This window comes from Heterocephalus glaber, unplaced genomic scaffold, assembly GCF_053883595.1.
Source record: "Heterocephalus glaber isolate CG9 unplaced genomic scaffold, H.glaber_assembly_v1.0 deba00001454, whole genome shotgun sequence".
Classification (NCBI taxonomy): domain Eukaryota; kingdom Metazoa; phylum Chordata; class Mammalia; order Rodentia; family Bathyergidae; genus Heterocephalus; species Heterocephalus glaber.
The window spans coordinates 8590614-8617952 of NW_028258303.1; the positions used below are offsets into that span (position 1 = coordinate 8590614).

Genomic DNA, 27339 nt, shown 5'->3' on the forward strand with positions numbered 1-27339 from the left:
GAGGAATGAACTTGCAGACAGCTGCACAGTCAGGGATGGAAAAGGCAAGATTTTAATTCTACAGAAGCAGAAAAGCAATACAAAATTTGTACAGAATAAAAAGGAAGTAAAATTCTTCACAAAGGACAAAAAAATATGTTTTATAAATCTCCCTATAAAGGGCCATGTTGGTTCATATATTGTTTGCTTATTATTTTTGATAGGCAGATGTATATTTGCTTTTTGTTTGTTTCTGTGGTTAATTTTTTTATTTTTAAATTTTGTTTTATTCATTAAGTTTATTGGTACATTGAGAAACTGAAAGTGTAAATAAGGATCAAAATATATAACAGATAGTGTAAAATAGGAAGAAAAGGTCCAAAGAGGGAGAGGAAGGGGAAGTCAGAGGGGGTGTAGGGGAAAAGAAAGAAGGGAAAGGAAAACATATGAGAAAAGGAAAAAGCAGAAACAAAGTCTTTGTTTTCTGAGACAGGGTCTCGCTGTGTAGTTCAGGCTGGTCTTGAACTCTACATAGTCTAGGTTGGCCTCGACCTCATAGCAATCCTCCTGCCTCAGCCTCCAAGTGCTGGGATTACAGGCATGTGGCACTACGCCCACAAGATGCATATTTATTTGGAAGGATAGAAAATCATATTGTTTAAAGTTACACAAATTCCAGAAAAACAAAAATTTGAATCTAAAACACGACACTTTCATGACTAAATGAATGATGCTAATTTATAATATAGATATAGCTTTTCCTTTATTTTGATTTCATATCCTTTGAGTAACTTCTACAATATTTTCTATAGGAAAATAGAAGTCAATTCAATATGGCTTTGCACATAGTTGATCAAATTCTGCATCTATCAGAACAGTGCTTAGGTTTGTCCCCCAAAGGGTCATGTGCTGGAAGATCTCACAGGGGGAATGTTAGGAAGCATGGGACCTGTAAATGTGTGGCCTACTGGGAGGCTATGATGTCACTGGAAGCCCACCCTCAGCAGGGGTTCTGTCAGCTCTCACAGGACTCTGGCTATTTCTGGGGAGAGGGCTATATGAGAAGAGCAAGACTGCCCCTCCTGATCTCTCTGGCTTCCCGTCACCCCACATGACCTGCCCTCCATGCTCACTACTGTAATGCTGTCTTCTGTGAGGTTCTTGCCAGAGCTGAACTAATGCCAGTGCCATGCTCTGACCTTCCAAAAATAGGAGCTCAGTTAAGCTCTTTTCTTCATATATTCTCAAATATTTTGTTATAGACATAGAAAACAGGCTAATGCAAAACCATCTAGAAATTTAGTTTTCAGCTTCACAATTGGTCATTACTAATGTCACACATGTACGATTTTGCTGTGTAAAGTTTCCTGTTTCTTGGGAAGAACAAGGGTCAAAGATCATGTGTTCTTGGTTGTGATTTTCTAGACCAAGGAACAGGGCACCATATCATTTAGACTGTTCTCCTTTGGGTCCAGTGAGAGGCTAAGAACACTTGACAAGGTCCATCAGGGCCATGTTGTCTCTAAGGATCCTGAAGGATATGGAGATAGTGCTCACATCTCAATGTTCCTGTCCACTACAGGGCCCAGATCAGGGCTTCTGTGTGACGTCTTATTATTCCAGTGTGGGGTGGTGGCTTCTGCAATGTCTGTCCTAGGAGCAAATCCAAGGTCTTGGAAAGGATGTTGAGTTCCTTTTGAGCTACTAGAATAGTGTATCCCAGATAAGCTACATTATAAACCATAGTCATTTCTTTGGCTCACTGCTTCAGAGGCCAAGATGAAAGGCTCCAGTCTGGTGTAGGCATTATTGCAGCATCGTAACGTAAGGAAAGCATCACATGGCTAGAGAGCTGGTGAGACCAGAAGACCAAACTCACTTCTATGGCAAAGCCACTTTCCCAGTAACAACACTAACCCATTCATGAGGGCATGAATCACTTCTTAAAGGGCCCATAAATTTTGGAGGACACATCCAAATATTAAAAAATGAACAGTTATTTTATAGTAAATTTACTTCCTCTGTTGTTCATCACCCTAGAATTGGAAATTTGTCCATGTATCTTAACTATCTACCAAGAACACAGACTGAGTCAGAAAGGGCAGACAAAGGAAAGAGGACTCACTTAGCAAGGCTTGGAGTCCAGGATCTATAGGAGAATATGTGTTTCCTCATCCATTGTGAGGTACACACAGAGGCTTTTTTGCAGTTTATGACATTTGACCTATACTCATACCTCATAATGACAGATTCAATGGTTATACTGGTGAACATGTTTTGTGAACATGCTCATCATTTGTCTAGTCATCAGTATCAGAAAGTTAAGATGACAAAGGGCATGAAAATGGATATATAAAAACTCAACTTGCCAACCTTATTTCTACATAATAATTTCTACCCCGAAAGGTTATACAATTTGCAAATATAAAAAAAAAATCAGAAATCTCAACCCAGGTTAAAAAGAAGCCTAACTAATCTCAGAACATTGAGAAGGACACCAAAATGGAAACGTTTCCCTAAATATTGAAATAATTATAAGTCATATACAAGAGCACCAATTTCAAAAGGTAGAATCTCTGTCATTATATTCTAGACTTGGTTCAGTGGAGTTGCTAGAAAATTAGATGACATACACAATTATGTCTCAAACTTTGTGTTACCTGTAATAAGGCAGACACTTAACAATATCATGACTCACCAGGATACAGCAAAAGTGTCCCAAATGTATTTCATAAAATTAAAACAATCTGATATAATCTATCTCAACTTGGCAAAATTAAAACTATATTCTGCTTGGATATGTCTCTCTGGGAAAATTCAGTTTTCCTAAGCTGTCATCTGTGATAAGAGTACCAGGTACACTGACAAAAGTATTACATGTTACCAATGATGTATGGAGAAAGAAAAAAAAATCTTACAACCACATTTAAATAAGCATGCTCAAGGGGAAAATCCCACATATCAACATGTAGTGATTTTAAATGTATCACTAAACTGGCATTATAGGCTGATCCCATGGCTCCAAAGTAATAAACACCGTACATTTTAAAAGAGGACTTAATGGTAAGTGGCAAATGTTTCTAATGTCATTGCATTCTGTTCAACTGTGAAGTTGTAAATAGTTGCCTTAATTTGGGAAAAAGGATGAAAATAAAATACTAATAGTTGACAGATGCATATGACAAAGATACTTTAAAATAAAACTAATATTACAAGCAATTGAAAACAGGCATATCATTTATTATGGGGACAGGACAATTCTTAAACTTGTTTTAGTGATCAACATCTGAAAAATATCCACTAATACTCCTAGATTTTTTCACTGTACTATAATTAATCAAGGAATAGTACTAGGGGAAAAAGAAACTACACCGGAACTATTAATTCAAGTACTATCTAGTATCTTTCAGCTTACTGGGGTACTGATACTAAAATCATTCTTGGGAATCATGTATGAAATACTAATGCTTTAAAAAAGATAATTGTTAGCAAAACCTGAAATATTCATTTTGGAGGATGCACCCATCGGTAATTGCAAATTCTCTTCCCCATGAATACGAGGAAGAGAAATAGGCTTGAGATTCGCATGAGAGCTAAGTGATAGAGTTCTTACACAAGACTTCCTTTATTGTGAATACACATCAAAATTCATCTAAGGTTACATACACAGTCTATTGAAGGAATAGTTTTGTTTTAAAAAAAGAATTAGGACTATATTTTGCCTGCTAGAAATATACTCATTTACTCATCCAATAAATGCTTAAGTGTTAATAGGTCATACATTATTTCATGCTTTGGGGATTGGATGGGAGTGGACAAATGAAACACATTCAAGGGATCCAAAAATAACTTAGCATGAATCTCTTCTTATTGCCAAGAAAAAAATATAATAAGAAGGTTGTTAGTAGTCTCCATAATATCAGAGTTTGACCGACCTGGGGCTTGTGTTAAAGAGAGGCAGATTAGGCCTTTTTGTTGTTGGAAAAGTGCTGAACAATGAAATTTTTGTTGCCTTTAAAATTACGCTAATTGCATGTCTTCCTTGCAGATGGAGTATGCACGGTCTAAAATGTATTTAGTTTATCGGTTGCTTGGGTTTTCCTATAGGAAATATATTTTATACACAGCTAAATTTAATATTTATCTGTGGAAGGATGCTGGGGATAAAAGCATGTTCTTTTGAGTTTTGCTTTTTACTTCCAGTACTAGGAATGGGAGCCAGAGACTGGCCCCTACCACGCAGATTCCTCACCACTGAGCTGCCCCTCTAGTCCATAAAGGCATATTCTTTAAATATAGCTTGTCCATCTGTAACGGCTTAATAAAATAGCATCACAGTTTTCATATTAACAAATCCTCTATCTGTATCTATTAGTTATAGCTTTATGTGAGTATATCCAACCAAAATAAAATTTGTATTTATTTTTAGAAAAAGTCCAGAATGGACAGTAAACTTTAAAAATAAAGTCACCTGTTCAAGAGTTCGATTGAGTTCTAGTATTTCATTACTTATTTTTAGTCTAGTTGATCTATCTATTTGTGACAGTGGGGTGTTGAGGTCCCCTACTACAATTTTATTAGTGCATATATGACTTTTCATGTCTGTTAGTATTTGTTTTATATAGTTGGGCACACTAGTGTTTGGTGCATAGATATTTATGATTGTCATCTCTTCCTCTTGGATTCTTCCCTTCACAAGGATGTAGTGTCCTTCTTCGTCTCTCTTAATCAGTGTTGGTTTGAAATCTACTTGATCTGCCAAGAGGATAGCTACTCCTGCTTTTTTGGGGGGGTTCCTGTTGCATGCAGTATTGTTTTCCACCCTTTAACTTTCAGTCTATGAGTTTCCTTTTGAATTAAGTGTGTTTCTTGTATGCAGCATATTGTTGAGTTTTGCTTCCTGACCATTCTGCCAGTCTATTTCTTTTGATTGGTGAATTGAGACCATTAACATTGCTGGTGATAACTGAAACGTATTGACTTGTCATTGCCATGACTTTTTCTTTTTGTTGGGTTCTCCCCCTTTACACTTAATTTCTGGTCATGCCAGATGGGTTCATTCTGTTTTGCTTCCTGGGCTTGTGATCCTCAATGTCTGTTCCTAGTCTATTGTGTAAAATTCTTTGGAGTGCTGGTTTGGTATTCACGAAGTTCCTGAGGTGCTCTTTGTCATGAAAGTATCTTATTTCTCCATCAATTTTGAAAGATAGTTTTGAAGGGTACATCAATCTAGGTTGGAGGCTGTTTTCTTTTAGGGCTTGGAATATGTCACTCCAAGCTCTTCTTGCCTTGATGGTTTGCAGTGAGAAGTCTGCTGTGATTCTGATGGGCTTTCCTTTGTATGTGATTTGTTTCTTTTCTCTGACTGCTTGGAGAACTTTGTTCTTCTGTTGTGTTTCTGGAATCTTAACAATTATATGTCTATGTGTAGATTTTTTTGATCAAGGCTATTTGGAGTCCTATATGCCTCACTTATCTGTATGTCAAGCTGTTTTCCCCTGCTTGGGAAGTTTTCTGCCATTATTTCTGTGAAGAGATTTTTTATGTCTTTTCCACTCTCTCCTGTTTCTTCATTGAGCCCAATCAGTCTTATGTTATTCTTTCTTGCATCATCTAGCAGCTGCTGGATTGATTTCTCATGGTTCATTACAATTTTAAAGCAATTTTTCTTTTCCTGGTCACTAATTGCAATCTTGTCTTCTATATCTGAAATTCTGTCCTCACATTGGGTCATTCTGCTGTGTAGACTTTCAATGGAGTTTTTCATGGCCTGGAAATCTATTTGCATCTGTTTTATGGATTCCATTTGTTTCTTATGTTGGGATTCCATCATGTTCCTGAGCTCCTCTCTAGATTTATTAATCATGTCTTGCAGTAGGGGCACAATTTCTCCTGTTATCTGAGAAATTATTTCTGATTTCATTTTTTCTTGATCCCCTTTTGTTGCCAGTTCAGTGGGTCCAGGCGGTTGACTATCAGAGTGTTCCATCTCATTTCCCTTTGGGGCTGCTGTAGGTGATCTGGAAGTCTGGTTTTGAGACTTATTTACATGTTTTCTCATTTCGACTGGGGCGGGGGGCTGTTAGTGCCTGCACAGATTACCTCCTCTGAGCTGGGTGAGGTGGTGCAGGGGCCGGAAGCAGAGGTAGGGATGGTGACCCAAAAGCCCTTTCCTGTGGGCTGGGAGCAGCTGGAGGGATGGTGGCTGGGAAACCCCTTCCTCTGGACGAGGAGCAGTGGGATGGTGGCTCAGAAGCCCCTCCCTCTGGGCCGGGAATGGTGGGAGGGATGGTGGCCCTCCCAAATTTGAAGACCCAATCCAAAAATGGGCATATGAAATGAACAGACATTTCTCAGACAAAGAAGTAGAAATAGCAAATAAATACATGAAAAAATGTTCCACATCACTGGTCATTCGAGAGATGCAAATGAAAACAATGCTGAGATTCCACTTCACTCCAGAAAGAATGGCTGCTATCATGAAATCAACCAATTACAAATGCTGGCGGGGCTGTGGGGAAAGAGGAACCCTTCTCCACTGCTGGTGGGAGTGTAGACTGGTGCAAGCACTGTGGAAATCAGTATGGAGATACCTCAAAGAACTAGGACTGGAAGTCCCATTTGACCCCACTATAATTAAAAGAATCATACCACAGTGGTTGGTATGGAATCATACCACCCATGTTCACAGCAGCACAGTTTGTAATAGCTAAAACTTGGAAACAGCCCAAATGCCCATCAACTGGAGACTGGATAAAGAAAATGTGGTTTTTTAAATAAAATGGAGTACTACTCAGCCATAAAAAATGAGAAATTAGAGACATTTATAGCTAAGTGGATGCACATTGTGGCAATGCTCTTAAGTGAAAGAAATAGGACACACATGTGTAAATACCAAATATTTTCCCTGGTGTGAGAAACTGAAAGCGTAAATAAGGACTAAATGTATAATAGGTAATATGAAATAGGAAGAAAAGGGGCAAAGGGGAAGGAAGTGGGAGGGCTAGGGGAAAGGATAGAAGGGAATGGGATTAATATGAGAAAATGGAAAAATAGGAACAAAATCTTTGTAAATAGGGAGGACTGGAGGCGTTGAAGGGAGGGCTGGGCAAGGGTGAAAAATAAGAACCAAGAGAGACTATGTAAAAGTGCAAATTTCCAATGATGAATGTCATTATATTGTATACCTAAAATGTACCAATGATTAGAATGAATAATTGATAATGTAAAATAGGAAGAAAAGGTCCAAAGGGGTAGGGGTAGTGGGAGGGGCAGGGGAAAGGAAAAAAGGGAAAGGAAAAAATGATGAGAAATGGAAAAACTGGAAATAAAGTCTTTGTAAATAGGGAAGGGTGGAGGGCGTGAAGGGAGGGCTAGGAATGCGGAAAAAATAAGAACCAAGATGCATTATATAAAGGTACAATTCCCAATGAGAAATGTAATTGTGTTGTATACCTACAATGTACCAATAAAAGAATTTAATACAAAAAAATTAAAATAAATAAATAAATAAATAAAGTCACCAAGATTTCATTTTTGCCTCAAGAAAAGGATTCACTTAATAAAAGCTTGGTCTAATAGATAGTGGGAAAAGAAAATATTACTTGTGAACATTTATATTATGTCAATGAATTAGGAAGAAAAGTTTAATACTTGATGCCTGTGAAAAAGCCTGTTTTACCTAAACTACAGTGATCTTCCTTTTGAGAACTCATCTAAAAATTAATTGGACAGGGTATATATGGTATGAAATTAAGAAAAAACATAGTATAAAATATATACTCATTATTAATATTTCACCTGCATAAAAAAGATAGGAAATATACCTGAATATATCAAAAGAGTTATGTTGAGGAGGTGGGATAATTGATTCTTTCTCTCTTCTGCTATTAAATAACTTAGGTGAAAACATTTTAAGAATTTAGTCTAAAATAAATTTTACACAATATTTAGTCAAGCATGTTTTTTCTCAAAAAGTCCTCTCTACTGTAATATGCAAATAGGGCACATTCATTAAGCAGTATTTATTGTTGATATAATGACAGTTGTGTTCATAATGTTTCAAAGATGAAATCAAGTGTTATTCTTCCAACCTTAAATTCAATTACATCAGATGGATGACATTAAACCTGCCAAATGCCTGCCTTTGCAACATACTGGAGATAACTCAAACTAATTATGTAGCTAATCTCAAGCTGTATAACAGACATATTGTCATCTGTCTAGTAGCTTATCTATTTCTGCTAAAATAAATATACTTTTTATGACAGTTCAGAAGAAGAAAAAACATATACTTTTTCCATGTGAAATTGTATAATGATAGTTTCCTTAAGTGACATAATAAGAAAGGACACACAGTCTAACATCTCTGAGAGCAAAATCACACAGAACTTTGCATACAGTGCTTATTATTTTTAATTCAAAAGGTCAGATTGCTCTGAACTGAAAATTCAGTGAGCACACGTCTTTTCAGTTTGTTATACAATACAACCCCTGCTCCATAATATGGCATTTCTTTGCATGGAATCAGTGTTAAGCAATGGTAGAGTAGGTGTCCCCTCAGGCACCCCTCAGTGTCCTGCTGCTTGTTAGCTGATGGGAAATTCATTAATTAGGTGGGATGGTATTGGAATACTGACTGAGTAAATGACATGGACTAATGTGGACAAAGGTCTGCAGGGGAGGGCTCAATGGGGTTAGAGGTCTATTATACTGGTGTTAGATGAGTATTACTCTGCAGTATTAATTACTAAAATTCAGGTCATTTTTAACAGTAATTTAGCCTTGCTACCAACTAGTTTGTTCAAAGACTAAGGATAATTAACAAAAGTTATGAAGTTGAAAGAAATGAGGGGTCAGGAACAACAGCCACAGACACTGGAAGCCTTCACATACTAAGTCAAGTTCATCCTGGCTGGCTATGAAATAAACCAAGAACTGCAGAATGTACTGGGGATTGGAAATCAGTAAGAGGGAATTTGACAATTGTATCCAGAAATTATAAGAATTTTAAGAATCTCTCATTACAAAAAAGAACCAAGGTTTATGAACTTCAATAGCTCAGAAATGTCCAAAAAAACCAACTCGACACAGTTTCTATTTCCCTTGTTTCTCTCAGCCTGATACTCAAAGTCTGTGCTTGGTACAAAAAGCAGGGAATAATTTCAGTTAAGGAATTTACACTGGAGCATTTTTTTGGCTCTTCCACAGCAAACATAGTCTAATTCTCATGCACATAGAGTCTTCAAATGGCACACTGTAGCCGTATATGTTTGAGCAAATTATTTAAATCTTTGAAGTTCAGATTCCTGCATTATAAAGGAAAAGCATATGGGGCCGGGGATTTAGCTCAGTGGTTTCGCTGCCTGATACACGAGCGCAAGGACCCAAGTTTAATCCCCAGTACCAAAAAAAAAAAACAAAACAAAGGAAAAGCATATGAAAGAGTGTGAGGTGAGATATATAAGCAAACTGCCTTGTATAATATTGACATACTAAGGGCACTTATTTCCCTCATATATTTCCTAGCCTTTTGTCCTTTCATGAATGTAAGTTGTGAACATATTTTTAAGTTATATTCCCTTTTCCATTTTACTTAGATGCAGTTATTCCGATTCACTAACTTTTTCCCCACAGGTCCTTTCTATTACTGAATGATAACATTACAGAGGCTCTTGGATGGTTTTATATGTTAATATAGCCATCATAAATTGAAAATACTGCAAGTCAAAATTACATTCAATATACCAAACCTATTGAATAACATAGCTACGTCCAGCCCATCTTAAATGTGATAAGAACATTTACATTAGCTTATAGGTGGGCAAAAATCATCTAACATGAAGCTTATTTTACTAAAATGTATTGATATCATGTAATTTATTCAGAGTTATACTGAATGAAAAACATTTTGTGTGGGTATCGTCACACCATAACAAAGTAAAAAACAACTTGGTCATTTAACCTCGTATTTGAGGATCATCTGTATAGACCATTTCATCTCAGAATGAATTTTATAAAAAGAAACCAAGTTTCATTATTTCATCTATTTTTTTTCATTAAATAAGAAGCAGATGATACCAGAAATATCTAAATATTGGAAAAATTAACTGTTTTTGTAGAATATTGTGTCGAGTTTTTAATTTCTGGAATATTTTAGGTTATACTCAATCTTTACTATTCCTCTTCTTTCACTTCTACAATTTCTCTTGATTACTGGTCTGTGTATCATTTCATAGTTCTTATTTCCTCTGTCCGGTTCTTTAGCAATGGTTATGGTGACTATTTTGCATTGAAATTCCCTATCTTCACATTCCCTAACTTGTCTGAGCTCAGCAACTTCCTCAAGGAAATTTTATACTCAAACTCACACTCATTCTTTTCCCCTTTCTTGCTATCTTCCATTTTCCAAATTACACAACTTAATGTGACATTGGATTGCTTTGTTCTCCAAAGTTAACCCATACAAATGTACGGCAAGAACTATCAAGTAAACTTTATTCTTTCAAATACTTACTGAATACCTACTTTGCTAATTCCTGAACCTACAAGGATAAAAAGGATCCCACATTAAGAAACTCATTAATGAGAGAGAAGCCAAGTAAAGGTATAGCCACAGTTAAGTGTGATGGGGCAACACAGGAAAGGTAAGGAAGATGAAGTGTCTGGGTAGGAATCAAGCTGGTCAAGTTTTGAATATACCTATGCATCCCTTATAGAAAATAAAATAGTACTAGAAATAGTACAATGGAAGAGTGGTGAAAAGAGATGAAACTAAATTTTTTAAACCCATTTCGAGTGCATTTATTCATGTTTTGTTTGTCAAACGAGTGAAATATTTGTTTATTAGGGGACAGCAGATAACTAGCTACTGACTGTTTAGGGTTAGTGCTTTTCCTCCATCAAAATTTGGATGGTTATGGCAAAACTACTGGTGATATGAAATAAATATACATGTGAAATAAATATACAGATATTGTATTCATACATGTTATACACATACAGAGATGTTTGACATCATGAAAAACATTTGATTTTTCAATTGAAGCATTTCAGTAAATATCCTCCTATTATGTGCTGATTACTTTGAAGAGAGAACATTTTGGACACAGTGGATGCAGGAAGATATTTTCTTTGAGTTTTCCTTATCTTCTTAGAGACAGGTCCTCCCAAATTAACTGAATTATCAGCAATCCCTGGACTGAGGATTTCATCAAACAAGGAAGATGAACTCTTATCCCAGGAGACCAAATATAGAAGTCAGAACCATACCACAAACTTTGTTATAAATTGTCATCTTGTTTTCCAATGGCCCTTTCACCTCCCCCCCCCCACATCATTTAGTATTCCATAAATTGCCTACAACCTCCTTCACCTCTTTTTGTTGAAGAAGGAATATAAAACCCTAAATCTCCTTAGGTTTGGGGAATTTACCATTTTTTCCTGAAATGCTTGTTAACTGTCTTTTCTCCTGTTAATCTGCTTGTTGTCAGTTTATTTCATAAACTCAAATATTTAACCCTCAAAAGGGTAGAAGGAAAGCCATTCTTCCCTACAACTTGAATAGTATTCTCTTTATAGTTCTTATAATGTTAAATGATGATTTTACAAGTACTTTTAAAAAATGTGCTGCATTTACTGTGTTTAACTGGGATGGAAGCAGCATTCATGAAATAGGAGTTGGCAACAAAAGCGGCATTAAATTAGTCTATGATGTCTTATGCTTCTTCTAATGAGAGCTGTTATGTTTACCTCTAAGGATGTGAGATGTTATTGTAGGTGATGTCTCTAAAATAGGTTGTTCTGCTTTGTTATCACAGGACTTGTAGCCTGACCACTCAACTCTATTACTACCTGGCACTTGATTAGTAATTTATAAACAGGAGCTATGATTTTTATTATGAGATTTACATACACCAAAAGTTATTTGTATTATCCTATTTTATAGAACTAATATGACTCCTTTGTAATTGAGAAATTGTTTGATGTAGGGAGGACAACATATTCAAAAAGCCAATAAACACTGATTCAACCCCTAACTCCATCACTTACTGTGCAGCCTTGATGAAATGACTAATCATTCTGAATTTCAATTTTATTATGGGTGACCTAGGAGTTATAATACTTCTCAATGTGATTATAAAAATTAAAGGCATTAATAAATGTAAAGTATTCAAGACACTTAGGAAAGAACAGGTGTTCATTAATTAATACCTATTATTAAAATTACCTGTTTATGCCTGTCTTCTTCATTGAATATTGCTTCCAATAAAGACAGTCCTAAAAGACAGATTACTCCATTTCTTTATCTTGTTAACCCTTGCTACCATCAAAGTCTCTGGCTCAGAATGGCCTTCAAAATTTTAAAGGTAATCTATTGTGAAGTAGAACACTATGTATATACATACTCTTAAATAACTCAAGAGTCACAATTTTAAGATGGACCTCCTGCATTAGACCTGATGGAACAAAATGGAGCCACTTCATACTGAAGTTTCCTATCACCCAAATGAATCTAGGTGGTCTATTTGACCCGTAGAGAAATTGGAGTGATGATATCCAACTTCCACCATAATAAGGAACCTCATTCGGCTTTCATGCTTAGAAGCAAAGTAACCTAATGTTAACCAATCTACATTTTTTACTATCTTGCTTCCTTGTAACCAATGTACATTTTTTACTATCTTGTTTCCTTGTTCCTGTCAAAGCAACCTTGAAAAAATTCACTGTTCTGCCATGTCCAGAGAGGGCCTTTTGTAAATGTTTAGGTGAGATTTATGCTCGATTCATGAATTACTAATAAAGTCTAATTAGATTTTTAAATAGAACTGGTTGTAATTTTGTTTTTTCACAGCACATACATATATTCATGACTATATATGCATACACATATAAACATACACCTCTCCTTTTGCATATCACTCACTTCCCCAATGATTTACAAACATGTTTTTTTTTTCTTTTCTAATTCTACATCTTTGGCTACCATTATGTCCCATTAATGACTGATAGAGTTTTATTTGGTAAATTTTACTCTAAGCATGACAATTTCAAATGGTAAAACAAAATAAATATAAAAGAAAGTAGTCTGTAACTCAGAGTAACAACACTAATAGAATAAATAAATAATTCCTAAAGTATTTAACTATTTAACTTTAGGTAGAAATTACCCTAAGCTTCATGCCTAACTTGGCCATAGTGTGGCTGCCTCCTCCTTTTAAACTCCATTTATGCCTTAAAGGTAAAACACCTGTAATGGCATTTAAATTATGGACAATTATTTCTCTGTATCCACGGCATACTGCAATACGGTGACTCTCTGTGATAAAACCTTAAACAAATCTGTAGGATTGCTACTGCAAATGCTGCAGAATATTAAAGATTGTATCTTTTGGCAGCTCTTCATGGGTGTACTGGAGTGTGTGAGGAACTGGAAGGTAATACCCATTATGTATCAGAGGATATTTTCACATTCTCACTACATATCTGTCTCACGGAGCTGGCTAGCAGAGTAATTACCACTGAGACACGTCTTTTCTGGAATATATGCAATTAATTCTCCTGAAAATGAAGGAAAGTAGTTTGACACTTTAATAATGTTTAAGTATACCTAATCTATTTCTTTTCTGTTCCTAATGTTTCCTAAATATGAGAAAGAAAGAGGATTTGAAAGTACTTACAGCTGTCTGTTCTTATGTAAATCATCCATGCAGCTATAACATTCTATCTTAAAATGACTGGCATGAAATAATACCATAAATTTTAAGAGACTGGAACACAAGTGGGGAATTACTCATAAGATGAATTCAGGATATGATTTTCACACACAAGAATGTTTCTCTTATCAAGCAGGAATTATTCCATTATTAAAGCTTCAAGGGTGTACAATTTTATTCAATTTGAATTCTGAATATATTTTTAAACTAAATCAAAATTACTCTTCTCTCCAGATTCTTGATAAAGTGCTACTTAACTATATATATTTGTTCCTCAATTTCTTTTTATTTTTAGCTCCCTCTTTTTATTATTCACAGTAACCTGATTACACATAATGCTACACTTTCAGTTTTTCAATTGCTTTCAATTTTTCAGAAATCATCAATTCTACAAGTTCCTTCATGCAGTTCCATGCTTTGCTATTCAAATGTTAAATGAGCTGAGAGCTTGACTTACACTCAAATAAAATAAATGATATTTTAAATGGCTGTTGAAAAATGTTTATATGTTTACTTACACTCAAGTAAGACTATAATTTTCAATACGTGTTTCAATGGGAAAAAAGGAGTTTTAATAAAACAAAAATGAACATAGTTTTTTAAAACTTTCTTTTATATGACCTGGTTGCTTGAGTTAATCTTCACAGGAGGAAAATGTGTCAACTCAAGTCATATACCTGCCCTACTGAATACCTCAAGCAGATTTTTACTACCTTCCTCCACTATAAAAAGAACTGATGATTAAATAATAGTTATGACATTTAAAAGTATCAGCAATGTCCAAAAAGAAATGAAGCAAGATAATACTTTGTTTTATTAAACTTTATAAAAATTTGATAATTAAAAAGTATTAAGTTTTAATAAACATAACATTGGTTTGAAGATACCAATACTAAGTCATACCCCATGGTGAACGGTCTAGAGCCTTCACACTGAGCTACATTCCCAGTCCCTTTTTATTATTTTTGAGACAGGATCTGCATAGGTTGCCAGTTGCACAGGATGGGCTGAACTTGCCATCTTCTTGTCTTATCTTCTTAGAGTTCTGGGATTACAGGTGTGCACCGCTACACCTGGTTTCATTGCTTGTTTTAAAATCCATTGTTGAATACATCAATACTTAGTAGTACCATATAGTTTAGTAACACAAACTGTGTTTAAAGTTAGCTAGAGAGGCTCTGCACTGTTACAAACTTAATTATCTTCAGAACAATTTATAGCTGAAGCTCTTTATGTTTTATCTGTGTAACTGGAAGTTCTTCTAGCAATCTATATAAAAATTCATTGTTCATTTAAAAATGAGTAAGAAAAATGTAACTGAAATTTTTAAACTCACATGTGTGTATAAAATGTAAAACTCACTCATAACCTAGAGTTAGATTTCAGATTCATATAAAATCTTTTCAGGAAGGATTCTCTTATAACTGATATTTTAGAATTCTGGCCCAAAATAATAGTGAATACCGATGACTTTTACATTTTGATTACTGTTTTACATGTTCTACAGCCAGTCTCCCCTCTTACTGCTCAACTTAGGAACATGTGGTAAATGAAGTGATAGCTATCTCTTGACAAGTATGTTAGCAAACAGATTATGAAACTAAACCTGGGAACTCTTTCTGTTTTGCAGTTTTTAAAAAATTATCCTTTTATAAGAGTTATATTTTTGGAACCAATAAACTTATTTCTTCAAAAATGTATTTTTTATTCAATCCCCAGTACAGAAAAGAAATGTATTTTTTAGAAACCCAGTTAAACTTTCCTCTTAAGCAGAAATACATATTTTATTTTGTAAATAAATATATTATTACAAGCCCTACTTGATGCCCTTTACTCAGATCCGCTAGAAAATGAATAAAAATGTCCAAAGGAAAGAGTCTGAAAGGTGGAGTTCATAAAAGTTCAGAATAATAAACTATTACAAATTAATTGTTTCTAATATAATCACCCTTACAAATTAATTTCATTTTTGATAGTATAAAAGATAGATATCCAAATCATTAGCAAAACAGAATCAAAAATGCATAGCACAACATACTGACCCAAATTAGGGCAGTTAAACTTTGTTCCTCAAACCCAAAAGACTAACTAAAATCATTTTTATTCTGTGAATTACCTTTCATTTACTTAAAAATATTTTGAATCCACCTATACATAAATGCTGAAAACACTTTGAATGGGGCACACTTTTCAACCCAACTGTGAAACCATTCATAAGGCTTCTGAAACCATTTGTAAGATTAATAATCATTTACAATACAATATCCATTCCACAAAACACAAGGATACATTTCATCATCAATGTTTATGACAAACCTCTCAGATTTATTTCAGCGACATGAAGATAATGTTTACAATGTCCCTCAGTTTTATACTAGCAATAAAATTACTGGGCATTCTTCAACATGACCTTCAAGAGATAGCTCAGAAAATCTCTAAAACTTTCTCAAAGCAAGAAAAATATTTCTGTGCTTTGTATAATTATGTTTAATAAAGTTAAATGTACACAAATATTTTAAATAACTTACACTGTCATAGTTTCTTCCGATTAAGCATGAATGTGCATACCTATTATTCTTAGACTTTGTGTGTGTGTGTGTGTGTGTTTTCTGTAGATTTATTCAAAATTGTTATTATTTTTTGGATTTCCCTGAAGACTGCATACACTGGGGCTTAAAAGTACAGATAATGTGGTTTGGAGACAAGCAAGCATACTTAAGACAATTCTACTTAAAAGACAAATTATTTTTCTGCAGAATGAATAACAAGAAAAAATATTATACATTCTGTTTCCACTTAGTAAGTTGAAGAATGTGTCTACAGCTTTGGTTAACAAGTGAGTGCCTCCTCATTAGTTAAGTCAAATTACAAAAAGCAACTCTACCTACTAAAAAACCTCAATACCCTCGATTATAGACTATAAGAATCAAGTATTACATCTAAAATAACTTCAAAAAAAGACAATTATGAAATGGTTAACTCTATCCAGGCTGGTTACAAGTTTTTCCATGTATTAAATGGCAATATAAGCAGAATACATAGTTGAAAAATAAGGATCAGACACATTCTTCTTCATACATTGAAAGATGATTGATATACTCAAAAACCTGCAAATTCATACCGATCAATGTTCCTCATAATGTCATTATCATGTGGGGTGAGCTGCCCAGGTTCATTAGTAAACTGAGGATTAAAGTTGTCCAAACCAAATTCCTCAGAAATATTTGGTTTAAAGGAAGGAACCACCTGATTTTGCTCCATCATGTCCATTTGAAAGAATGGATGCTCCTGAACACCAGCAAGTCCCCTTTGAGGATGACAGCCCAATGGTTCCTTTGGGTCCCTGATGAGAAAATTCTCCAGGACACTTGCAGCTTTTACAGTCAGACAGTGTGGTATGTGAATTTTTCTTTTCATAATAACTTGCAAGAGATAATTGACCGAGTTTCAAAAGTTATCAAAGCTCTCAACAAGATGAAGTGGAGACTCTCTGATCATCATCTCAAATATTAGTACTTCAAGAGTCCACCAGTCCACATGGAAACCATAATCTTCTCCTCTTACAATTTCTGGAGCAAGGTAATTAGAAAGCACTGGCTGTATCTCCTGGCTGTAATCCTTCCTTATACACCCAACAGTCAGTGAGCTTAATGGGCCCTTCTGGGTCCAGTAATAAATTGACCAATTTCAAGTTTCTATAAAGTATCCTTCTCTCACGAAGATAATGAATGCTGAACTGATTTTGCAGAGTAAAATGTGGCATGTTCTTCAAGAAGCATTCTTTGTTGCTGCATATGAAATGGTAGGTCTCCCCCATTTACAGAGTCTAGAATGAGGAATAGTCAGCTTTCTGTCTGGAAGTAAGAATGCAGTCCTACAAGAAAAGGACGATTAGATGCCTTTTCCAAAACATGCTTCTCTGCCTGTACCTGATCAGTGTTGACAAGCTCTTTTTTCACAACTTTCATTGCATAAATATGATGTGTTTTTTTTAATTGAACCAATGGTACTTTTGCATAACTTCCTCTCCCTATTACCTGGAGCAAATTGAAGTCCTGAAGACCTAAACTGGATGAAACTTTGCCATTTTCCCTGTTGTTCACTGCCTCATTCTCTTCATGAACTTGTTCCAAACGCTCATGAATTGAAGGATTGTATGGAATTACTACTGTCTGTGCAGGGTCTGAAGCCATGGATGGTTGATCCATTGGCATCATAGGTTCCGGGGGTAAAGAATGCCATCCACATTCAACTGTAACAAGTTTGCGGCACTTCTTTTTTCTTTTTTCCACATTAAGTTTATTGATACATTTTTGGTATAAAATACAGTTACATTCATCATTGGGATCTTGTACCTTTACATGAGTATCTTGGTTCCTATTTTTTCCCCCTTCCCTTGCCCTCCCTTCACCCCCTACACCCTTCCCTATTTGCAAAGACCTTGTTTCCATTTTTTTTCCTCTTCTCATATTTTTTCCTTTCCTTTTCTTCCCTTCCCCTACCCCTCCCAAATCCCCTGTTCTTTTAGACCTTTTCTTCCTGTTACACAATATCAGTTATACATTATTAAATTACAATATTAAGATCTAGGAGACATTACCACAGATTTTACAGAATTTAAAAGGATATAGAAACCATATTACAAAAATCTTTTTTGAAATAAATTTGACAACTTCTAAGAAGTACCTTGGAAGACAAATTAATGAAACTAACTCTGGAGGAAATATAAAATTTTAATAGCACCTATTAAAGAAAGTATATTCCTAGCTTGAAAACCTACCTATATGACAACAGCAGGCTCATAAACATTTTAACTGATAAATTATATCAAACAATTAAAGCAGAAAAAAGAAGGAACACTTCTCCCCTCGTTTTAGGAACTCAACATTGTGCTAATCCTAAAACTGGATAAAGATAATAGAAGAAAAAAGTATGAACATAGATAGAAATTTGTTTAACAAAAAAAACTATTGGAAGTCAGATCTGGCAGGATGTAGAAAGTGGTTTTGTTATAGGGATGCCAGTGTTGGTTCAGCATTGGAAGATGGACCCCCAAAAGTCATCATTTTAACAGAGGAAAGGAAAAAGCCATATGATCCTGTCACTAGTTGGAGAAAAAGGACTGGACTAAATTCTAGAGCTGTTCATGGTAAAAGCTATCAGGAGACTAGAAGTAGAACAGGTACTTCTCAACAGATTAAAGACATGTACTCCATACTTCCAGGGAGAATGCCTTATATAAATGGAGAAGACACAATGCTTTCTCCTTAAGGTGGAGAACAAGGGCAGATATGCTTACTCTTTATCTGTCCATTAAACTTTGAAACCTAGTCCCCACCAAAATAGTCTGGCAATAAAATGACACAACTAGGATAGGATTGGCAGGGTAGAAGCAAAATCTTTATATGTAGATGAAATGATCACCTACAGAGAAAATACTAAGAAATCTCTAGGAGCCCCTAGAACTTGTACTTGAATTTAGTAGGATTAGAAAACACAAGGTATATATAAAAATTCAGGTCTGTGTATACTTGCTATAAATGAAGAATTAGATATTGAAATTTAAAAGTTATGTAGGAGAACAAAGGACCTAGAAAAGTTAAAAAAAACAAAAACAAAGACAAAAACAGTGTTGGAAGACGTTTAGTACCTAATTTTAAGACTTCTTCTAAAGCTACAGTAATCAAGGCAGTTTTGGTGTAAGGAAAGACATATAGATCATTTGAATAAAACAGAGAATCTAGAAATAGACCTACACATATATTGTCCATGGAGTTTTGAAAGATTATTTAACATCAGCATTTTATAGAATATAAACTCAATTCAAGAGCCGAGGAAGAGATAGTGTTTTCAGCAAACGGCACTAGAACACCTGGTATCCATATATAAAAAATTAACCTCAACCCTTTATTTCCATACATGAAAATAACTTGAAGGGATCTATGAACCTAAATATGAAATCCTAAAAGTATAAAACTTTAAGAAGAAATTATAAGGGAAAATATTTATGAATTCAGGGTAGGCAAGAACTACCTAGGATACAGAAAACATGATGTATAAAAGAAAAAATTCATAAATGAGATTCCATAAAAATTTAGAACTTTAAATGACATCAGTAAAATGAAAAGTAGTCCTTAAACAGACCATATTTGCAATACATGTAACCTATGACCAGAATGTATAAAGAATTCTTAGAGCTCATTAATAGACAACCCAATTAAAATGTAGACAGGAGAAGATGATAGCCAGTATAGCACAAGGAATGGTGTGCAACTCTAGAATCAGAAAAATGCTAATCAGTACAGTAATAAGATTGAATTATACACTCATTAGGGAGATGAAGTTAAAAGTTTTAAAAGCCTTGTCATGACTTTTTCTTTTTGTTGGATTCTCCCCCTTTGCGTTTAATTTGTCACGCCCAATGGATTCATTCTGCTGGGTTTCCTGGGGTTGTGATCCTCATTGTCTTTTCCTAAGGTATTGTCTAAAATTTCTTGGAGTGCCGTTTTGTATTCACGAAGTTCCTGAGGTGCTCTTTGTCATGAAAGTATCTTATTTCTCCATCAATTTTGTTTTTTGTTTTGTTTTTTTGGTGCCAGGGATCGAACTCGGGTCCTTGTGCTTGTGAGGCAGGCAGCGGAACCACTGAGCTAAATCCCCAGCCCTTCTTCATCAATTTTGAAAGATAGTTTTGCAGGGTACATCAATCTGGGTTGGAGGCTGTTTTCCTTTAGGGCTTGAAATACATCACTCCAAGCTCTTCTTGAGTTCTTAGACTTTTGATCTCAACATAGTCCTTATATTAAATATCTTAATAAAATCACGGAGTAAAATCTCCAAAAGCTTTGTGTTAAGTAGAAGGTTATATTTCCAACATTCAAAAATTCCAATATATCCTACATATATATACTAATATATATATACATATATTAATCATCACATATATGAATCATATAATATATATATTAATCATGACAAAAACTTCCTATCATTGTTTACTTTAAACATTGGTTCTGTTTCACTCCCTCAGTTAGTTAATATCCTCCCCAATCAACATAATGTTGAATAAATTTCATAGAGGTGTATGTCACAACTTTTCATCTCAGTTCCTACTCTGTTCTAATAATTCATAGTTCCTGGCAATCATCTTGTTCAGTTTTTTATTTTATTCTGAGGCTTTTCATGGCCAAAAAAAAAAATTAAATGAGATTACAACTGTTCAGGGAAAAGGGACATGAAAAGCTATAAGACCCCTCTGATATCCTTATTTATCCCCAAACATACAAATCACGGTAATGAAAACCATTAAATTCATATAAATTAATTTTCCAAAGATATATGCCTAATGTTTTCTGAGGGTAACATATATTTGTCATTAAAAAGGAAAGACTACTAAGTTATTTGAAAGAGAACATATTGAAAATGAATATATTGAAATATATTGAACATATTGAAAGTGAACATATTCATTATAAAATATATATAATTAGACTTTCTATAGTTTCACATGATGCTATAATATACAACATGTAAATATAAAATATAAATCAAATATAAAATCTATTTTTCTCACTTAATTTCATAAAAATACAGCTATAAAAATACATATTCAATATAACATATAATAGCTATAAACATATTTAAATACTATTATTTTCTACATTTTTAATATTATGGTACTGTAGTTGGAGTGTGTTGGAATCCAGGCCTCTAGTGAGCGCTGTTCCCAGTTTGCAGACAGCTGCTTCCTCTGTGTTCTCACAAGCCCTTTGAAGTTGAGTGTGGGAGAAGTGTTTTTCTTCTAAATCCACCAATCCTTATTCCTTATTATCAACACTAGAAAATACTGTCTATGTAGCCTACTTCACATAAATAAGACCTGCAGTGCCCTTTGCTGTACCTTGTGGCAAGGCAGAAGGGAGCTAGTTCTATTATAGAACAACCAAGGGTAGGTGCCGCATGAGGTGAACCTCCTGCTTCACCTTTACAATTAATGCCACTTTTTCTGGATCCAGGGTCTATTTCTTGTTTCCCTGAATCAGTTGACCCACTACAAATGCCAGCTAGCAAACTATGATACTCTCACATGTAATATTCCCATGGACATTATGAAATATATGCAAATGATTATTTTCAGCAGTCAAAAACCAGTAAAATGTACCAAGGTGAGTTATGAATGAAAACATCACAGATGAGAATTTCAGACTTCTTGAAATTATTCCTAAGAGTGCAACCTATTTCATGTCTTCCTCATGAAAATATCAGGAAGGGATAAATTGAAAGTATGTCTATAAAATACACTCACATTAGAAATGTAGTTAATAATGTAGTTTGCCCAAATAATATAAATATATTATCTAAAATCAGAATTATTTGAATTTACACTGTATTTATGCTTTGTGAAATATACCCAGCAAGCAAGAAGTGTTGGACCAAAGTAATAATTCTGGAATCACATAGTAGACAAAGAGTGATAATTTTTAAAATGTGCCTTTAGGATTTGAAAATGAAATATAATAGAACTCTTTTACTGCAACTCTACTTGCTAATATTAAAGGGAACCAGGACATTAAGTGTTATTGACTGAACTGTGCCCTCCTCCATTCAGTACTGAAGCCTTAACCCCCTAATAGAATGGTTTCAGAAAAGGGGGCTTAGCTTGAGTACAGAAGAGGTCATAGGGGTGGGCCTCTCATGGTGGGATTTGAGGAGGACACAGCAGAGACCCTGCCATCTCTGTCTCACACCACATGCCTGAAAAAAGTAAGGGCCATGTAGTACACAGTGGGAATATATATGGACTCTTTCCAGCCAGGAGCGGGGTCTTAACCAGAACCTGTCAGAACCCCATGGTGTTGACACCCAGCATCCGACGGCCAGCCTTCCCAAGTATGAGGAATTAACTTTCTATTGCCTAAATCAGGCAATTTATGTTTTGTCACAGTAGCCTAGCTGACCAAGACAATATGAAAATAGCTCTCTGTGTCACAGCCCATGGAAAGATATATCCCTGATGCAGGACTTTTATATTTTCCTGGGTGTAGGTACATATTTAGCCCATAATATATAATTTCACTAGGAGACTACAATTTAATCTAGTATCCCAACATCAATAGTTCTTAACTAGGGAGAGTGTTGCCCCCTAGGGAGCACTGACAGTCACTGCAGGGTACGACTGGCACCTAGCGAAGAGTCCTAGGGATGCTTCTCAACATCTACTATGCACAGCACAGCCACCTACCGTGTCAACAATGCTGCTGCTGAGAAATCCTGCTCTGAAAATAAAGAAATAACTGAAAAGGCTGCATTTCAAATTCTCTGTTTTTGCCTGATGCCACCCTACCACTAATAAATATTTTACAACTGAAGTTATCAAGGTGAGGCTAAATAAATAAATAAATATCAATAATTATTAAAAAATTAAAACTTTCTCAGTTATTGAGTATAAAATGTTTGTTGTCATAAATACAGCTAAATGTGTTCTCCTGTGCACATCTAAATACATTTTGTTATGATAACACCAGTAGCCGAGAAATGAGAAACTCATAAGTTAGAGAAACTACACTAGTTCTTTTTAATTGCTTGTAGATTTTTGTTTATTAAATTAAATTTTTATTTTCAATGGTATATGTTTACAGTGCATAATGATTACATTCCTCATGGAGAACTGGTACATATAAATAACACATCATTCCCTTTCCCTTCCCCTCTCTACATTTCTTGGTCCCCTACCCTTTTGCAAAAGATATCTTTATTTCCTATTACCTATATTTTATTTTGCTCCTCATTTATATTTTGGGTTTCTCCTATAAGTGAAACCCTGCAATATTTATGCTTTGGAGTCTGATTTATTCCTCTATGGTCTTAAGGTGCATCTATTTTCCTACAAATGACTCAAATGTTTCCTTTTTTGGCAGTGTAGTATTCCATTTGGTGTACCACTGCTTTTAACCATCTCATCCGTTGATGGATACATAGGCTGCTTACAAGATGTAGCTATTATGGATTGTCCTGATATAAACACTGGTAATTAGCACTTATTAGATGTATGTATATATATATATATATATATATATATACATACATCTAATAAGTAACAGCTAAACAAATTTCTTGAGTTACTTAAAATGTTCAATTTTAGGTAAAGTAAGAATATACAGTTTAATCACCATCATTCCACAAAAGATCACAAATTCTTCCTTGTCAGGATCAGAAGTATTTAAGACCTACATTTCCCATGAATCCAAGTGGTTTGCATTTTCCTATGTGATGTCAACCTTCAAGCATGCTTCAAGTCTGGTTGTAATCCTGTCTTCTTAATTTTAATTGTATTCTTCTCTCTTAAATTCTTAAATCATAACTTACACTACACCCTTTCCTCCTTAATGGCTGTCTTTTACCCAGCAAAACAAACTCTATTTTCAAAGTTAACAGTTTCCTTAACATTCTTCCCTTCTTTAAACAGTCAAGCTGATTACCCAAACAATGTAGCACAAAAATGAAAATGGTATCTTGGATATTTGGAAAACTTTAGAGTCTAATATACCAATTTGGGTAATTCAAGTTTAAAGAAAAGGAAGAAAAACAAAAAACAAAAAAGTCCTCATGCCTCACTTTAGTATATCATCAATATAAGACATGTTTTACAGGGAGGGGCGCTGAATTACTTAAATTACAGCTATGAAGCATTTGCTCCAGAAGCAGTAATTTTCTCTCATTGCATTTAACAAATGAAGGTGTGATTTCTTGTATGTGTTATGTTTTAAATCTGACCACAACTACCATTGAGAGGAAAAATGAATACTTCTTTCTGAGATAATTATCCCAAATAAGCACTGTCTGGCAAAGTGAATGAGTAGATACTCTGCTTCATTAAAACTAATAATCCTATTCTTTAATAATTATCGATGTGATATTCTTAAAAACCCAAAGACATATTTGGATGCCACATGAACAAAGTTTCATTACATAATATGTACCAAGAGGGCTATAGAAAATATAAAAATGTTTTATTATATAACATAAAATTTGAATTATAAATATATATTTATAAAAGATTATTTTGAGTAAAGTAAGACATGTCCCTCTTTCTTGTCTTTAATGTTATTGTTATTTTAATTACTCATTTACAGGTCTTCTACCATCACAATAATATGCTCATTGGACAAATAGTCAGCATCAAGCAATCATACAAAAGTCTACATAAAGATCAAGTTGAATAAAAACATTAGCAGTTATCAATAACACTGCTCTAAATTTGTGTAATATTTTACTAATGTTTCGGGTTCTTAAAAATGTGGTGGTCTATAAAGTATGTTTCATTATTTTATTATATCTAATAATTACACAATATATCATTCTTAATGTCAAACCTGAAATAATTACAAAGAATACTTTTGAGTAGGATTGATTTTTCATCTTGATAATGACTAAGGCTACCTTTTATTGCAGAATAGTTACATAATTGCTAAGAATTCTTAATGTTTTTTAAAAACTCATACTTTTTAATTTTATGTTATAGTATTATGATATGGCATGTATATCTACAGTGTACATATCTTATTGTAAACTATGTTCTTATTCATAGTTAAATCACAGAAAATAAAAATAATAATAAATAATAATAAACTGTGCTTCCTGATACCTACCAAATATGTTTCCACATTAGGAAGATATGATTTCTTACACTCTTTTATGATGGCATATAAAATAACCACTTCCAAAAATATGAATAATATACATTCTATAATTCATAAAATTTTTACATTATTTGGGAATTATACATTAATGAAAAATTGTATTTTGATTCCTTTATGAAAATAAAAGGAAAAATCCATTTTTATGGAAGATTATCAAGTACTTTTTTTATAATATATGATTCTGTCTCTAGGCATAGCAGTATGTAGTTAATTCATTCATTTTCTACAATATAATGTAACCTTACCTTTAGGATTCTTGATAAATATAAGTCTGTTTGTAGAATTATATAAATTTTTATGCACAATGAAGCATTCTCTCTACTCTTCAGATTTTCAAAGATGTACAGTTTTTTATTACTATAGGATTATAAAATTGATAATCATATTTAATATTTAACAGCATTTATAATAATATTATTACTGTTTCCAGAAAAGTTTTGTAGAAAAAAATATGCAAAGACATTCTGTGGGTCAAATATTGTCACTTACCAGCTCTTCCTGAAGTTGGGAAATGAGTTCATCCCTCTCTTTGAGTTGTAGCTTGAGCATAGAACATTCATCTTTCATTATATCCTATAAAAACATCAAAGAGACAGTAAAATGAGCTTAGCCTTATCACTCTGCTCTCTATAACAAAGTCAGCTTCACATGGTGAGAGATAATTGCAACTGACTAATCAAACTCAACTTTTCTTCTACACTGTGGTAGTTTTCATACTATATTCTAAGCTGCATTCTAAGCTTGCAAAAAACAAGCTAATGCATTCAAAATGTTATTATATATACATGATTTGTGTGTCTGCATAAAAATGTATAAATATATGAAGTTTTTAAAAACTTTTTGATATTCATTTGACATTCATTTTGATATTCATAGCCATTGTGTTGCCTAAGAGAGCAATAAGCAAGTAAACCTTGATTCTTTCCTCTCATTTTTTGCATACATAATCAATGGAATAGAAATTATACTCTAGAAGACATATTTTATCTAATTCTATCTAACATTTGTTCCCCTGCTATCATTAAATATTAATTCTCAAACCAATGGCCTTGGTATAGTCTCATCACCAATGATGGCCCTGTATCATTTGATACTCTTGCTCGGAATCTTAGGGCATTTAATCTTCTCATCCTGCTGGCCGTCTCAGCCATGGCCTCTATGCCCAAAATATATTAACTCCATGGTACTTTATGCTAGAAACTCTCAGATACAACTATTTAACCAAGAATTTTCTGTCTTCTAAGCTGCAGCTCATAAACGCAAGTGGTTCCTGACCAATACTCAGCATTTTTCTACAGACCAGCAGACTCAACATTCAGCTCAGTATCTCTTTCCCTCACCTGAAGACTTCACTTCTGCTTATTTCCTCTATGATCTCTTATAAAATAATAACCAGGAAGTCTCCAATACCATTCATGCTGAATCAGATCTAATATCCAACTCTTTAACCTCTACATCCTTTGTATTTCTTGGACTTGATCCTTCTATTTCCTCTTTGATTTTCTTCAGTAACTCAATGTTACTTATTCAAATTTCTGCAAAAGTTTCTTAATTGGTTTTCAATATTTCTATCCCTATTGCTGTATCTTCCAGAGTGATTTTTCTAAATTGAAATTAATTCTGATCCTTCCTAATTTAACAGGTAATCACTTTTTCAGGACCATATCATATTGTACCCTTTATTACCTGTTACACATTTTAGAAGGTGCAAAGTTTTGTGTCTCCTGTTTCATACATACAAATCTCTGGGTTTCACTGCTTTCCACTTATTATGTCCCTTTATCTCTTACAAAGTCTTACGCTCTGGGATGCATCTCAAGAATTGTCCCTTCTCCAACCAGGAAGGTTTCCCTTAATGGCTGAGTTGTAGTCCTTTGGGTAAGGGGACACTTCATAGCATCTAAACCATACATTATCTCACACAAAACTTCTTGCACTGTTTGCTT

At 34.2% G+C, this 27339-nt stretch overlaps 1 protein-coding gene across 8 annotated transcripts in view; it reads right to left on the minus strand.

Annotated features, from left to right (window-relative positions):
• The window catches only part of Ccser1 (coiled-coil serine rich protein 1), a 1339591-nt gene that overhangs the window by 670032 nt on the left and 642220 nt on the right, over nt 1-27339 (minus strand). For all 8 annotated transcript variants that reach the window (XM_004848079.4, XM_087215778.1, XM_087215776.1 and 5 more), the window contains one exon: nt 25883-25966. In XM_004848079.4, coding sequence (XP_004848136.1) covers nt 25883-25966 — 84 coding nt within the window. The remainder of the gene's footprint in view (nt 1-25882; nt 25967-27339) is intronic.